Source organism: Harpia harpyja, chromosome Z (assembly GCF_026419915.1).
Source record: "Harpia harpyja isolate bHarHar1 chromosome Z, bHarHar1 primary haplotype, whole genome shotgun sequence".
In the NCBI taxonomy this organism is placed as follows: domain Eukaryota; kingdom Metazoa; phylum Chordata; class Aves; order Accipitriformes; family Accipitridae; genus Harpia; species Harpia harpyja.
The window spans coordinates 85,408,832-85,426,625 of NC_068969.1; the positions used below are offsets into that span (position 1 = coordinate 85,408,832).

General features: G+C 36.5%; 1 protein-coding gene across 2 annotated transcripts in view; it reads right to left on the reverse strand.

Annotated features, from left to right (window-relative positions):
- Positions 1 to 17,794, reverse strand: part of UHRF2 (ubiquitin like with PHD and ring finger domains 2) — a 93,630-nt gene that overhangs the window by 49,576 nt on the left and 26,260 nt on the right. For both annotated transcript variants that reach the window (XM_052778879.1, XM_052778878.1), the window contains exon 4: positions 7,914 to 8,132. In XM_052778879.1, coding sequence (XP_052634839.1) covers positions 7,914 to 8,132 — 219 coding nt within the window. The remainder of the gene's footprint in view (positions 1 to 7,913; positions 8,133 to 17,794) is intronic.

The window sequence follows — 17,794 nt, forward strand, 5'->3', positions numbered from 1 at the left end:
CTTGACTCAGTCCTCATCCACTGCTGAGGACACTCCTTGAATGCTTTCACTAGGCACAACTACCAGACAGATTTTGTCAATGAAGAGTAAGGCAATGAAGACAGTGTCTGTTGCTACTGAATCATGTCTTTTTCATCAATAGATCCCTATTTCCCTTGTTCAGCCTTCTACTGCTACAGTCGTGGTAAAAGCTCTCTGTGTTGCCCTCGATGTCTCTTAAAAGTGTCAACTCTAGATGAGCGCTGGTTCTCATAACACCATCCTTACATGTTCAAAATTCCTCCTTCTTACACTGCCCATTTCCAACTCCTATATACTGACCTTTTGCATCGGAGCTAAGTCATGAGTTTCCTGTTCAGCATTGCCAGTCTCCCAGTACATCTATTAATTTCTTGAGTGTCAGGATGAACCATCTTTGCATTTGGAAGAGGTTGTCCTTAAGCATCCGTCAGCTCTGCTGAGCTCCTTTACCCTTCACAGTTGCCTCCTATGCGATCCCATCAACCAGTTTTTTGAATGAAACTGAAGTCTGCTCTACTAAATTCCAGAGTCTATGCTCAGCTACTCTCCTTCTTCAGTTCCATCAGGATCTTGGTATCTACTATTTCACAGTCAGCATAGCCAAGGCTACCATTGATCATCTGATCCCCTGGCAGTTGTTGATAATAAACAGCAGATCCAGCTGTGTATCACCCTGCTGACCTATCCAGTACCTGTATTAAGAAGTTATCCCCAACATCCTCCAGATCGCTTCTTAACTGCTTGTGTTCCAGTGTTATCTTGCCAGCGGATGTCAGGGAATTTGAGTCCCCCATGAAAATCAGTGCCCGCGATTCAGAGACTTTTAAAGAAGGCTTTGTCCTCTTCCTCACCTGACTGGGTAAACCACCACCACAATGTCATCCTTTTCAGCCTCTCCCATCCTCATCCACAAGCTCTCAACCAGACTGTTGACATTCCACTGAAGACCTCCCTATATCCAAACTTCTTCATGTCATGGCAGCCCTGCCCTCTTTATCTTTGCTTTTCCTGAGAAGTTTGTATCCATCTACCTCTGACTCCAGTCATGTGAGCTGTCCCATCGTGTCTTCACTACGCCAACAATGGCGTAGTTCTGTGACTATGTGCAGAGCTAATTCCTCCTGCTTGTTTCCCAGGCTGTACATATTTGCACACATGCACTTGAGATGGGCATCCCTCTTTTACCAGTCCGAAGATGCCTCTTGTTCCCATCAGTCTGTGCACTTTGCTTTCTATGCACGTGCCAATACCTCCCTTAACCATGGGTCATAATGTCCCTTCACCACCCAAAGCTCTACTCACCAGGTTGGCCAGCCTGTTGGCATAGAAGCTCTTGTCCCACTTGAGGATCAAGGACTTTCAGGGACAGATGGGAACCCAGTTATGGGCCCCATGGTATTAAAAGCCAAAAGCCTGTTGACATGAGCTGTGCAATTAACCAGGCTGTGATCCACAGGATTTGCCTGCTCCTTTCTCTTGGGACAATTTGTCCTCCAGTCTTACCCTTTCACCAGCAGGACTGAGAAGCTCTCACATCACTGGGCTTCTTAGCTTGAGAGATAACACTATTTCTAGTAAGGTACACTTGGTTTGCAACTCAGATTTTGAAATGTCAAGACAAAAGAACAGTATATTCACAGTCCAAAACACTCAACATGAATTACAAGCACCTAGTCTACTTTCCCTCCATTTTGGGAAAGCAAACTGAAATGATCAAATATCAGTTTCTCCATTTTGTCAGTTAAGAACAGGCAATGTGCAGGGATATGGCACAAAGGACAAATAAATTACTTTTTATGCTTTAAGAATTGGGAAGAGGGAAGTATCAAGAGATAAAATAGTTCTTCCATGTAAGAAAAGTAATTATGGGTAAGCTATCTTAAAACGGTAATCCTTCCACTCCTCTCTGCAGAATGGAACCTCCTGAAGATTTGTCCTCTGTATAGCAGGAAAACAAAGCATGCAGGAAAATAAAGTACATGAAGGAATAGCTATGGTTTGTGTAGCACCTGGCCATTATAACTATTCAGGGAGTGTTTGTAAAATGGCACTTTTTGTCCATAGAGAGAGAAGGCAAAGGAGAAAGAGGAAACATGAAAAGGGTATCTGTAATAACAAGTCTGCCAAACACCCTTCAAAATGTACTCTTTCAGTTCTTTCTAAACTTGCTGCTTTTGATTTTGTAGGTGCTGAACCAAGGTACTCTATCTCATTTATGACCTTGGTGGAGAGGACAATTACCACAGTGAGTGGTTAAAGGATTCACTCTGTTCATACTCTCTTCATGAACTATTCTCAGTCAAATATAGCTCTTCATTCTTCTGCCTCTCACATTTGACCAAAACAACAGATCCTGGACACCAACCTTTCTCCAGTCCCAGCAGCTGACAGCGTGTTCCAATACCTTCTGGGCAGTTTGTCCTGCACCCCAGATGCCTTTTTTTTTTTTTTGCATAAGAGACGGCACTGTATGCTACTCAAAAGTCTCTTCAATAATATTCTGGCCTCATGACCATTGTATCTTCTAATTCTTGAGTTTTTCCTCAAGAATGAAATCACAACTGAAGCAAGATCAAAAACCTAATCTGGAATTTAAAAATAAACAGTTTGATTTCCAGTAAACTTCACTTCTTATGTTCAAACACATCATTCTTTTCACACACACCCCCCACCCCAAACATGAATTCTTTTGTCCAACAGGATAATTAAGCAGGATCCAAAATACTCTTCCTGTTATTAGAGTAACTCCTGTTAAGAATTGCAAGATTATTACCTAAGGCTGTGTATCACAAAAAGAGCCATCTCTAGCTGCAGAGGCTAGGAAAAAGCAGTTCACAGAATTGCTTAAGAAGTTCTAGGCATCATGTCTACAGAATCACCACGAAAAATCCCAGCAGGCTTTTTGGACAATCAGAATCTATCTTGATTTGAAACAGTTGCGTTGATTCAAAAGGAGGTCTTTTCTTCAAAGGAGGTGACCAGCTCCACTGAAGTCATGAGAAGAGGAAAGAGGGAAAAAAATTCACCCTTTCAGAAGTTTTGTTGCCTAGAAGAAATATGCCATTTTTACGTCTGTGCAAGAAAGCTGCAGGTGATTTCTTCAGCAATTAGAATTATTAATATTAGGATACCTGCTGATACAGCATGAAAGCTATTTTAAAAAATGGCTCCAAGTAAATCTTCTTAATATTCCAGATATCAGCAAAACAATGTCTTCCCAGATCAACCAGCAACAGTCAAAGATGCTACATTAAAACAAATAAACTGGGAAGTTATTTTGGGTAGAAAATTATACCACAAAAGTATACAGGCATCAATAAGGAATAAACCACACAGACAGAAATTCCAGGCCTAAAAGAAGAAACACAGTATGAGAACTACACTATTGGACACCTACAAATTATGACAACAACTGTGACATGTTGATTATCACAATACATACTGAGAGGGATAGGAAGTATGGTACTGTTATTTTTCCAAGTGTCAAAACAAAGTACAACTGCCAACAACATTTTTTTTGGACCAGCTAGATAGAAATCCACAGAAGCACAAGAACTCTTCGAAAGCATCCAGAACAACGTGCAAGACTTGTTTCACTGTTAGTTCGCTATTCTGTAACGTGTTTAAATTCTGTACATTTGCAAAGCTATAAAAACAAGTATTATGTATGACTTCGAAAATCAGAAGTTAAATATAAATGGGAAAAACTTCTTCAAAAGAATTAAAATGAGCAGCTAAAAGTAAAATTTGTACAGGTAGCATAAGGACTGTGTAAAAACATCATACTGCCCTTTGGGAACAAAAACATGCCAGACATAAATAGAAGGAGTCTAAAAGAAGTTAAACAGGAATGTATCCTACCCAAAAATAAAAAAAAAACAACCAAAATAAAAAGCAGAAATTGTGTTCAAATGAGGAAAGCAAGCCCCACATCCAGCAGGTTACATAGAAAAACATAATAAGCGTATTTTAAAATTAGAGAGATTGATCTCAAAACAAAACAATCCTTCCTTTTTGAGAGCAGGAAGCCTCACACAAAAAACTGCAGAACTAAAAGGTGACAAATATAAAACTGAAGATTTAGGACCCTTTATTACTTTCCATTACCACTGCTTGGGTAAAGAGCTCAAATTCATTAAATATGCACTTAGTCAAAGAGGCATAAAATCTGCAGAGTAAACAGATTTTTCTGATATTCTAGTATAACTCCAAAAGCTTAAACAAAATACGAGTCTTGGTATTGACAGAGTCCTTGCTGAACTCAAACTTTAAAAGGCTGACTGAAGAAAAGTAAGAGCTGATTTTGCCTCTTGAAAAAGAGACAAAATCTTTTTGTATCTTGAAGTCTAGCACAGAGAAAACACAAAGCACCATTTGAACTACTTCAGTTTGATTTGATGTGGTGACTTTAATCATGTCAGCCAGCTCCAATGTTAAAATAAATTGTGAACAGTTTGCCTCACAACTACCCACCAGTAACAGGCATTTGATGCATGCCCTTTAAACCGCAAAGACGACAAGTCCTGTTACTCTGGATTACAAATAACTGCTTTCATCATGAAACAGCATATACTCCCAAAAAAGAAAAACAGAAGATGTTCAAAAATATAGAGGTAACCCTCCAAATTTAGTTAAAATCAGTTCAGAGGTACCACACACACAGAGACCATACTGAACTGTAAGCATGCACACAGTCATGGGAAACCTGTGGTCCTAGGCCCATGTACATTCATTCCATGGTCAAAGCACCGCTGTTTCCCTAGTATTTGTATCTGAGACACAGTTAACTCCAGTTTGGATAGGTTTTAGACATCCTGCAATGACAAATTTCAGTTGCAATGCAAATACAGTACAAATGAGAATTATTAACACGTGGTCAATTCTTCTGTATAATGATGTCTTTTTATCCTCTGTTCAGTCTCACTCCTCTCTTTGATAATATTCTCTAATGGGTATCTGTTTCCCAAAAGACACACTAATGATGACAGACTGTACAGGACATTTCCTTCAGGTTATGACTGAGACATTAGTAAATGTAACACCTAACAAACACGCATGTCAACAGATACAGTAAAAAGAAGTGCTCATCATGTGTTCTACCAGCTCCAAAGCATTACCACAAACAGTACATGTTCTTGTTATTTCCTGCCATTGTGCCAACAGCTTCACAAAATCTTCATCAAAAGCAATCAAGATCAATAAATCAAACATTCAACTATTGCATACAAAACTGTTTTATACAAAGCCTGTTTTGACATAATACCAGAAAGGGAAAAAAGTCCAAGCCATGAATACATCTGAAGCAACCCTAAGAACTCTTGCCTCCCTTTACTGCCTGTTAAGGTTGTTCTTAAGTAGTACACAAGTAATTAGTCATTAAAATACAATCAATTAATCACTAACATATACTCATAAAGCATTCAAAACAGATTTCACCTTTATTTAAAACAATTAACTAATGCTAACATTATGGTAAGAACTCATGATAACATATCAATAATATCTTAAATTATTGAATACTTCTATATTAATTATTGTCGACTAAATATTATAACATAATAACATAATTCTAAACTAATTATTGTGTATTGTATTATTTATATTAGTGTTTTAATATATATTAATAAACATTGAAACACTAAGAGATTGGGTTTTATTTTGCAAATGAACATACCTGAAATGTAAAGTGATTCTTGCAGCAGCATGATTCTTGCACAAGTTTATGAATACTAGCAGATTTAGCTTGTACTTCTACTGCTAACTGAGAGGAATGACTTAGGTAGCACAGGTGATACAGAATTATTCCTTGATAAATTTCAGAAATGGCAGGCTCAGATAGCCTTACTTTCTGTAAACTAGTTGATTACTGTGTATACAATCTATCGACATATAAATGAAACCTGAAATCTTAGTCAGGAAGAAAATTCACTGAAATAAGATTCCATTTGAAAAATGGACTTAAATTCACCATCTTAGAATAAGATACTTGTTAACTGTGCCTTTTTCTCCCCAACTCCTTTCAGAGGATGGTAAGTGTCAACACTATGGGGAACCCCATGGTACTTGCCACAGTACCCATGGTGTCTGAAGCTACCATCTTCAAATTTGAAGCATAACTATCAGCTTATTTAGATTAAAAAAAGACTATCCTATAGAGTTCCATCCAGCAAGAACAGAATTTTTTATTAGCCACCATGTGCTTGCTTTTGCCAATGTAAAACACATTTTGATTATCATATTTTAATAAACGGGAAAAACTCTGAAAGAATCCATGCAGACAACAGTTTTAAGTAAGGTTATCAACAGACATCTGAACTTCATGTAAGCTGATATCTGGACAGTTCTGTTTGTAGAAGGTCATGAAGTCCATCTCTGATTCACCAAATGCCATACAAATATTAAATGCATTACAATGAAAATCTTCATCTCTCTAGACTGGCCTCCATTTCTTAATCTCTTCTCCCTTCCAAGTTAATAAATCAATCTACTCAATTTCTTTTTGCTTTACATTTGAAGGTTGGGTTTTTTTGGTTTTGCCTACAAAACAAGCCCATATGCCTGCTTTACTTAATACAAGACCACCATAATGCACTGACATTGTCTAATAAAACTCCTGTTATTCTAAAATTAACAACCATCCACAAAACAGATTTTCATTTACTTGCATGATTTACCAAGTCAATGTCTTTCCTATTTCCCGGTACTAGATATGACTGCATTTTTTACACAAAATATTGAACTGCACCTGATCATAAGTCTTCTGTGTGTCTCTTCCAATTAACCATGTCCTACATTGTATGTCTTCCTACAGATACAACAATTCTCCTTTCTCATAAAGAAAACTACACTAATAAGCAAATACTCCAATTCATTTTAAGGAATATACTCCCAGAACAATGATACTACTGATTGAGTAAGTGCGGGATATGCCAACATTAAATCAATCATTTCTTAAGTAAAAAGAAATGTCTTTTTAGTTCCAGTTTAGTTTTAAAAACGGTTTCACTCCTAACATTTAAGTACTCATACATCCCCCTCTTCTGCAAGGATGGATGTGGTAGACTGGATCCATTTGCGTTTAGTTCTTTTGTGTCAGAAAAGCATAATGTTAAAGGAATGAGGAAAGCTAATGAGAAGGAGGAGGAAGGTTACAGTGAATTCCTCAAAGGGACTGCCAATAAAGACTGGTCATCTGTTCATCCCTAAGAAGGCAATCACACAGCTTGCTGACAGTAATATCATATGGATTTCTGAAAAAAAAAAAACCCAAAACACTGCTCCTAAAGAACTATACACAAGTTTTTAAATTAAATAGGAAAACAAAGCAAAAATACTCGCGTGAGTTCAGCCACATGAAAACTCATTAGTCCCACGTCCCACAGTTCCACATTTTACTTATCAGAAGCTGTAATACCCACATAAATATTTCACTCTTCAAAAAATTCCATTAGCCAGTTCAGAGAGTTTCTCAAACTGTCAGAGATGACTAATACTCAGTGAGACCTAGGGGTTCCCAGTTATCTCAAAAATTACTGAAAACAGATTTTTCAGTTTTCGATAGAATTGAACATATATATATGTTAATATAAATGTATAAATATATAACATATAAAGGAATATAAATAAAAACACACTCTAATCAATTTGAATCACAGATAATACATGAAACCTTATGGTTGCCTCCAGCAATCTCAGGAAATGTAAAAATTCTGATTTATAGCTACGTCTGCACACCGTAAAAAACCATGCACTATAATTCCATGACTCAGACAGCTGTGGAATCAAAGTATGACATTAATTTTAATCTAGTGATGACTAGTATACAAAAAAACCCAACAAACATACTTTATATGATATGTAGAGATTTTATGAGTTGGTCAAACAAATCTTACCCCAGCAGAATTTTAGCATGAACCTCTTTGTTAGTCCTTGAGATTTCTCTCAAAGAGGTAATTTCTGCATCAAACCAAAATCCTCTTTCTTCTGGAGTCTCAACATTGTAGTTAACCATCACCACATCACCCACTTTTAGTTCACTCCATTTCAGAATGGTTCTTGCTCGTGGTCGAAGATTACTGGTGTCCATTTCTACTATACCATTCTCTGGGTACCTTGAAAAGTAAAACCAACAACAGTAATGATTACGACCTCTGTAACAGTAACAAGTAAGTCACAGACAACATTTTTCAAAAGTGTAAGTTTTTAAATGTGCTTTGGGCATATAAGAAACATAGTATAAAAATCTGACCTACTATCCTTTTGAAAGTTTAGTTTTCATCTAAACACACACCAGGAATTTGACTAATCTCAGATGGAGAAAACAGCCTCCAAGAGTTTTCTCTCAAAAAAAATTTAAATAATTAAGTAAATCTACAAGTACTGGATGACTTTTTGATTGGAATGCGATCAAGTTCAAGGTTTTGGCACACACATGGCCCCAGTTTGCTCCCAGTAAAGTCAATATTCCAATTAAAATGACAATGAAATGCAATGAAGATTAAAACTAGGTTTTTCAACTCAGCACATTTCTAATTTAGCTTTGGTTTCATGCATTTGTTACATTTCCACTAACTTCAGTAAAACACACTTAAGACAGTTCTTAAAAATTTGACCCTACAAACACAGTATATCGAATTCATGTGGTGAATACAGTTCAAGTCCACATTCCATGCACCATGTTAAAAAAAAAAGCCTAACTACACAATGTAGTAAGTGAGAAACAGAACTAAGACTCTCAATGAGATACATGAACTAAGAAATTGAGAATGTTTCTCCCTTTAAATTACAAAACCAAAAAATCTAGAAAGAAATGTGGGAATCATCCCTTCTCTTGACAATACACTTCTCTTGATAAGATGTAGTAAGGAATGTAAGATTAAAAGAAATTAATGGCTCGCTAAATCATAATTAAGAAATTTTGGTTGATTTATTTTTCACTGAAACTTGGTGACTTTTTATGCAGTATTTTACATAATATTACCTACAAATTGCTAGGGTTTATAAGAGATTGCTTTCTTCCTCCTGTGTTGGTGTATGCCATCACAGCACATATACAAAAATCAAGGAGTAATGAATGATTTCTGAAGACCTCCAATCCCTTTCCAAGTTGAGAAAGACTCATTTAGCAGAATTAAGATAGTGATACTTGACAGCACTACAACTAAAATACAAGAAACAAAGCTTTTAAGACTTGAGATTAACTTTTCAGTTTAACACCACAGCCTTCTTAAGTCCTCTGTATAAAGGCAATAATTCATGATAGTAGAGCCTGTATAGTTTGCACATGTGCTGGAAAAACAGCACAACATGGACATGATGAAAACATTGCTTGCAGAAAAAACCTGGCCTGTTACAAAAAGTAACAAGTAAGATGCTAGACTAAAATGAAGTTCCTTTCTCATACTGTCTGTAAGCAAATAAAGAATCTTCCACCATTTAACTAGTACTAGATGAGGTCACAGTATAAATGTAACAGAGAAAATGAAAATAAGTCTACTGCCTATAAACAAGTGCTATTAAGGGTATTCATTTTTCCTTCTTAACAAACATTGCTGAGGATGATCTATCGTAAATTACATTTTTACCAAGCAACTATTGGTACTTTAGCAAGAGCACTCATGCTATATAGTTAATATACCTTTATCAAACAGCACTGTTAAATCATAAGGGCAAAATTCCACTCTTACTAATAAAAGTATGGCTCTGTCACTTTCCAGCATGCCTCCCTGTAGTGAACAAGATCATTTCAAGGTCTTGGAGAAATCACACATTGTAACTTACTACATTACTACACAAGGAAATACTAAAACTACTGTCATTAACAGCACAAGGCTCTGATAGACTATAGCCTGAAATCCAGATGTCTACCCCTAAACAGTTGATTGAAAGCCCAATGATGTAATTGGAGACATTTTAAACAAGTTCATTTTGCTTTGTTTTATGCCTTCCACTAAATCTAACACACCAGTTTGCTACTACAGATAAGGCGGGGGGTAGGGCTAGTCCTGGCATTCTGTCTCCAGGAATTTCTTTGTCCTCTACCATGCAGGTATCTAGAGAGTGCCTTAAACCACAACAGTTTAAAAGTGTCTGTACCTTTAGAAAAGCCAATGGCCAAGTAAAAAACCATATCCTTAACTACTTATAAAAGTTAAATCCAAAGATTGTTTTTTCCCCAACATTTTCAGATCCTAATTATAAAAATCTGCATGACAGGAATTATATCATACAAAGACAGGTGCTTGGGATTGAGCCATTATCCAAATGACAGTTTCATATGATGTAACTCTCCACAGTTCCCAATTTTTTTACTTGGTTTTGTTTCCAATTTGAGTGTGTACTGCAAAGCTAACATTTGTGGTTTTACCTTTATGTCATGCAGCTTTCCCTTAAAAGAACTATTATACAATTCTACTATAATAATTATGAATGTTGTAACTGTAATATCCACAAAAACCATAAGACAGATTCAGCTACAGGTAATAAGACGAAGCAAAAAGCAACTACAGAGATAATGTCTATTTTATTGAGCGCCTGAATAATGACATTGAGTTATAGCACAATGGGCTACTGAAATCTTAAGACAGCTATGTTTGAGCTACTGGTCAGTTCCAATCATCTTACAATAAACCCTTCCTAAAGTTTGGAGAAGACAGCAAGTAGCACACAGTAAATGAAGACTCAGTTTACTTGAACTCCAAAACAAAAATAGGGCTTAAACATCAGGAAACTGAAGATGATAGATAAAAAATAGACATCATTTACGTACACAGTGAAATAATCAAGTGAGAAGTACACGAGATCAGTGGGATTGTAAAAACAACCAATACACATTAAAAAAGTTCCAGTGTCACTGTCCCTCGCCCCCCTGCCCCCCCCCACCCTCCCAATCAAAATGTCTGACTTACAACAGTTTACATTCATAGAAACTTAACTTTGATCAGAAAAATCTATTCTCTTCTAAAAATTAAATTCCTTCAGGTTGTTTTTCCTGGAAGACCTTTGGACAAATGTATTTTTTACTTAATGATTAAGAAGTATTTTTCCCAAATTCAGATTTGTATCATCCTTCCCATTCCTATACAGATCAGAACAGAACCTTTCCTACTGTACTGCTGAGGAACTTCCGATTGTCATTGTTAACAATGACTCTACCTCTGTGCTTGCAAGTGTCTGATGAAAGAACCCAAATGAAGGAGATTGCTTACCAGCATGACTAGAATAAGATCACTTACCAAAAGACACCCCCAAAGTCCCCTTTTACAGACAGAAACTAACTGTTTTCCAAAGAAATAAAAGGAAGGCAGACTCTTCACTGAATAGATTTTTCCTCTTACTGGCTAGCCACAAACTTAAGCTCAGAAACTTGGGAAGAAAAAAGATAGCATACAAAGAGGTGAGATTTCCTGTCAGAATTCACCTTTCTTTTGCCTCAGGTTCCAGACATTGAATGTTTTGCTGCTGTGCCTTTACACATAGAAACACGCTTTTATGGACTTCGGTGAATGCTAGCAGATACTTAACCATTCATGTTTGTCCATAACTTGACACCCCAGGCAGAGCAGCAGAAACAGCATTTATCACAAGCTTTTGAGTCAAAATCACAGAGTCACACTATATATGTTAAGCACAGTACCACTATTCCTCATTATACTAAGCAATAAGTAAACAATACTGCCACAGTAAACTTGTGCCCTCAAATGTACCTCAGTTTACCTGAGTAAGTATGGAAAAAACACACTCACATTAGAAAACGTTACTATCTCCATGTTTTTCACAAAGTTTAATATGTTATTTGTAAAAATCCCACATTAATTAAAACCTAATCTCCTAAATATGCAAGAGTAATATTTAAATATAGTATCACAAAAAGGGAATACGTGGACTTGGGTAGATAAACCAAAACTTAAAAGAGAACAAACATGATCTTTTAACAAGTCTCAAGAATGAAGTGAAAAACCCATTCCAGCAATCTGTAATAAAGGACTACTGTTAGACATGAATGTTTACTGAAAGTGTTTTCTTATTTATTGAGTCACTTTTAAAATCCTGAAATGACCCTCAAGAGAAAACAGAAACATTTTCACAGCAGTGTTCTAATCAGACTAGCATAAGTTTGGTACAGTTGAAATGAAGATTATGACACAATTCAACATTTAAACTTAAAACAGTTGTAGACATTTTCTTGGTTTTCCATGTTCTTCATGACACTTGCCACCCAATATTGAAAAAAGCAGACATCATAACAGTAAGCATAATCCTATCAGTTCAATGAATACCGCCCATAAGATGTCTCATGTTCATCATTAAACTGTATTTCCCTGTAATATTTCTAACTGTAAATACTAACACTAGCATAGCAAGGATTTCTTAAGATTTCCTATCTATGTAGACAGTTTCCATAGCAAAGAATTATCCATGAAGTAAAAATTCCAGTATTTCTTGGCTATGGTCAGTATCTGCTCATTCCTAAAATGCTCAAATACTAAAAAAAAAAATATTAGTTCTATGTCAGAATATACATAAGTCTGCTCAATTTACTGAGAACTTGCAACATATCCTTTAACACTTTTCCCAGCTGTTACCAGAACAACTGAAACTGGAAAGATAAAATTCTTGAAACAGAAGACTTCCCCATCCCCTCTCCATACTACTACAGTAAAGAATGTTAGTGCAGATGTGCAATTTCTTAAACTGTTATTTTCCAGTATAAATAGAATGAAAGCAGAATGAAAGCATAGGTTTTCTTCCCAATCAACAAACTCGGAAAAGAGTTATTCAATATACAGCCAGAAAGAATGAACAGAAGGGCACAAAAGAAGAAAGAAAAAGAAATTAACTCATAGTGGAGGCAAATATGATTAAGAAGGTAAATCTGAACAAAAACTACATTCACACCCCCACTCCCCCCAACAATTTGCTATCTGAGGAAATAATGAGCATAATTTTGCTGTAGTATTTTGAGAAAGCGAATGACACAATACTGAAAGAGCATCTAAGCCACAATTACAAATGAAAAAAAAAAACCAACCAAAAAAACCCACTGGCATAGTAAAGCTATGCGTTTGCACTTCCAAAACAAGGCACATAGGTCTGATAACTTGTTATTACAAGAAGAAGTTAAAATATTTCAAGAGACAGGCTGGAAGGAATAATGAATATCAATAAAGATAAAAATCAGCCACATGGAACATAAACAAGATCTTGAAAACTTTACCTAACAACTAATAATTACAGAATTAAGCAGCTTAAACACTGAGAAACCATATTAATAGCTTGAAGAGAAACAACTCACTTTCCTAATGATTTCAGTTCTGAGTATTAAGAAAAATTAACTTCTAGACTTACACCATTGCACTGTGTGGACAACATGGATACTCTGAAAGACGACAAACTGGAACCAGAGTATCAAAACAGAAGTTCAGAAGCTGTAAGAAATACATGTAAGGTTGAATTTTTAATACAAAACTGTTGTAATAACGAGTCTAAATACTGTGAATGTAATGAAAAACAGGTCATCCTGTGTGCTAGCTAGTGAAGTAAACAAGTCACACAATTAGTGAAACACTCATTTTTTGAAAAACCTTTCCTCAGCTGTTCAGTTCTGTGACAGTGCAAGGAGAACACTTACAGCTAATTAAAGACAAATAAATAAGTAGAAAGAGTTCAATCACATTCTCACTGACAACACCATTTTTTCAGCCAAGTATCAGTTTTAAAGAAAAAAAAAAAAAAAGTTTAACTGTTGACATCTCAGTTGTTCTCTCAAACAACTACTCGGACAGCAAAGCTTCCCTCCCTTCATTTCATATGTTTTCTAACAGAGGCACAAGAAACACCTGGATTTTCTCCTCAAATATTTCCTTTTCAGTTTGCATAAAGCGTCCACATCCTTAGAAATCAAAGCCTTACAGTTAATGCCAGTTGTGAAAACCCTTAAGACTAATACATGCACACACTTTGAGATTATAAAACACAGATTATGCAGTCAGGAAATCCACTGCAAAGGGGACAAGGAATCTTAAAAGGAATCGACTTCTTGAAATCAAGAGCAGTAGTGTGCAGCCTACTCGCCCAAAATACTTTTAAGTTTGAACTAATATGCCTAGAGAGCCACATCATAATGGCACTCTTTTTCTAACGAGGATGTAAAGAATGAAGACTTCCATGTGACCTAGCAGGTCTCCCATTGTTTTAGCATTGTCTAATAATCCGAATGAGAGGAAGTTTTGAATGAGTAAGCAAACTAATCACTGATATTAGAGACTAGAAAACAAAATTATGCAGCTAGGAGAGGTGCTCCAAGTAGTCACTCACACCAGTTACAAAAAAAGTTTGTTACTGACAGAAGGTCAAAAAAACCATGTGTCTCCCTTAGGAAAAGATTGTCTTGCAATACGATTCTACTGAGCAGATAATACAGCTCTCATTGCTCTTCCTCTTCTGAAATTCTAAAGTGGCCAACATGAACCGAAGATAACAGGTGCCATAATGAAGCTATGGTTTGTAGCTCCCAACATTTCTTCATATTTCTACCCATTAACTTAGTATCCTTCAGAAGAAATCACTCCCCAGTCTCCTCACTTCAATTGTTGCAACTACTGCCAGTAATTTGACAGCATACACCTTCCTGATGAGCACTACTTCCTGTGCTTGATGTATATAAAGAAAAAAGTCAAATATTTCAGTTAAACACGTTTACAATGGGTATTTGAGAAATACGTTGTGCGCAAGGGGATGTATTTTGGCATTTCTTCGCAGAAGACAAAACATAACTGTTTGCATCATGCAATTCCACTAATGCTGCTCAAAGCAGCTACCTCTCAAAGAGCAGTCATTTTTTTTTTCTGCTGTTCTGCCCCCATTGTGCAGCCACTGGGCAAATTCATTTGACTGGATCAGTGACATAAAAAACAGTAATATTCACTTAGTGAACATTAGGTTTTAGATATTTAGGAAGCAAGAACACATCACTGTACAGTCACACAACTACCAAATTCAATGCAACTTAACTATCAGATGTACATAGTTGGGAAGTAAGGTAAGAGGAGGCAGCAGTGGCCACCTCATCTGACAATGGCCCATAATGTCTTTTGGTCTCCAAAATCAATTTATCAACAGTGCCACCTGTGTGAATTCTCAGATACATTCTATTAAATTCCAGCCTACTACCTTTATTTGAACATTTCACATTAAAAATATTCTGAAAAATATACCTGTTAAGCAAGTCTGATCTTGAAACCATTCCTTAAGAAAGGAATAGCAAGTTTATTACCCTCTTGACGATCTCTTCAGCTAAGCAGACACTTTCAAGGAGAAAGCGATTATTTTTCTTGACCAGGTAGTACTTAGAACTTTTCTTCTCATTTCCTCAGAATATTCTGTGCTCTCCAACTATCAACCTGTGTCTTGCATATTACTTACACAGCACAACTAAAATTATTGACCTCTATGACAATACAGTGAAATCCTAATTTTAATATAAAGAAAATTATTATTTCTTATATAAAGAAAATGCAGAATTGTGTGTAAATTCATTATTTTTCAAAGGTTAATGACAGCCTAGACTATAAATGAAACTCACCTGAAACAGGCAAGACTCTTTTGGTAAGGATAACAGCTACAGCACGACAGAGCATTTTAGAGTGCTAAGCTATCACAGTCTTTCAAACAAAATACCTTAGAGTTTTTTAAATTTTGTCTCCTCCCTTTATAAAAATGATGATCAGTAATACCTTTAGCCTTCATTGGGAACTGTTTCTCCTCACACCACTTTCAAGGTGAACTTCTCTTACTGTCTGCAACCCTGATTAGTCCTGAATAAATAGAATAGATATGTAAGAAAAAGGTTTAAATAAAAAAACCCTAATATTCTTGACAATGAGAACTCCCCTTGTACCTGAAGACCTTGTCTTCCTGCACTTAAAAGACTTGCAAAGCTCCTACAACATAAAATAATACAGGAATAAATGTTTTCCATTTGAGCAGGATAAGATCTGGGGAATTAACATTTTTTTTAAAAAAAAGAAGTATTTCAAGTAGGATCCCTCCCAAATTTTTCCTCCTAAACTGTTTTTTCATCTTGCACTGTTCCTTATCTGTCCAAATAAAGTTTGTTGCCCAAGTTCCTATTTTTGTATTTCTTTCAGCTAGCATGAGGCATCTATGCCCCTAACATGACTCAAACACTTCAGAAACAGAAGCAAATAAGCTTAAAATGGTAAAAAAAGCCAGCCAGTCTTACAAATGCTTCTCAGGCAGAAGCAGAAACAAAAATGAAAACACAGGAGTATTGAGCTGCCGGATCAATGCATTTTAGTAGTGTTTAACAGCAAACCTTCCATCTTGAAATGAAAGCTACCGCTAACAGACTGATACAACTGAATTAGTTCAATTTACAGTTAGGAACACAGGAGTCCAACAGGTGTCCTGGATCACTGAGATCAGTCCCCTTTTATTACAAGCTACCACATATACTAATCTTCTCTTGGACTCCATTTATGATCTGAGGGTCTAAAATTACCTGAGGGTGTTTTCCTCAATAATTTTTATTTTTGTGACATTTTACAGAGCTTATGGAAAACGACTGGCTAGTGAGAGAGACATACTGACTGAAGCTTACAGGTATGGTGATGGCATATTCTTATGTGCTGACTTTTGCATGCACAAAACATCTGTTGGTTCTACTCAGCTTCAAAACCCAACAGCATACAGGCTCCAGGATAGATAAATGATGAACGTGCACATGGAAATGATACCTCAGAGAAACTAGTTGCTCTTACATATGCCTTCTAACTACCTCCATCAGTCTACAGGCACAGTCGGTAGCTCCCCACACCCACAGTTCAGACAGAGCGGGTTTCCAATTTCTTCATTACACAGTAATTACTGTAGGATGGCATCCAAGGACAGCATAGCTTCTAAACACATGTAATAGCTAGTACTAATATTCCACAGATATCCAAAATGGTGGCATTCTTTAATAATGTCAGAATTTGGAGTATATTGCAACTTAAGGTCTGCCTTAGTCTTGCAACAGATGCTCAAATTAGCAGCATCCACTGAGACCATCTCTAAGATCACCGTATCTTTTGATCGTCCACCTAGCAGCACAAAGAGACACAGGGACCATCTGAAGTAACTGGTCCCAAGCAAGTTGTACAATGCCTATTCTATCCAACTTATGAAAAGCTACACAATTTAAGAGTCATATAGGAAAACTAGTTTTCTAACCAAAATCAGAAGCAGGCTGAATCTTAGTTTAAGTCAAAACCTAGACTAGGTCCCAAAAGAACTCTTGCAATATAAAAAAAAAAAACCAAAACCCACAACACAAAACTGAAACCCACATGCAGGCAGTCATTCTCCCTGTAGAAGTGAGAGAAGTCATCTTGCTGAAGAATAGAAGTAGCAAGCTGGTGGCCACTGGCTCTGAAGGTTAACATCAACTATCAGCTTTCTACTCCATTAATGATGAGGATCCCTCAGGCACTGCAGCATTCTCACCAAACCCAGAAGAAACACTAACTTTACTAAAGTGCAAGGAGAGGAGCCTGGGAAACCCACTGAAAGATGGCGTACTGATACGGAAGCAAGGACTAACATAATAATCCTCAAGACCCATCAGACAAAAAAAGGTATCAACCAAAGGGCTTCTCCTTGAAGAGGGACGCTAATGGACAACAAGAACCCTAATGTACTTGGAAACTGAAGTCCATCAAGTTAAAGTCTCTTGTTCACCAACAACAAAGTCTATTTTAGTATAATGGAACAT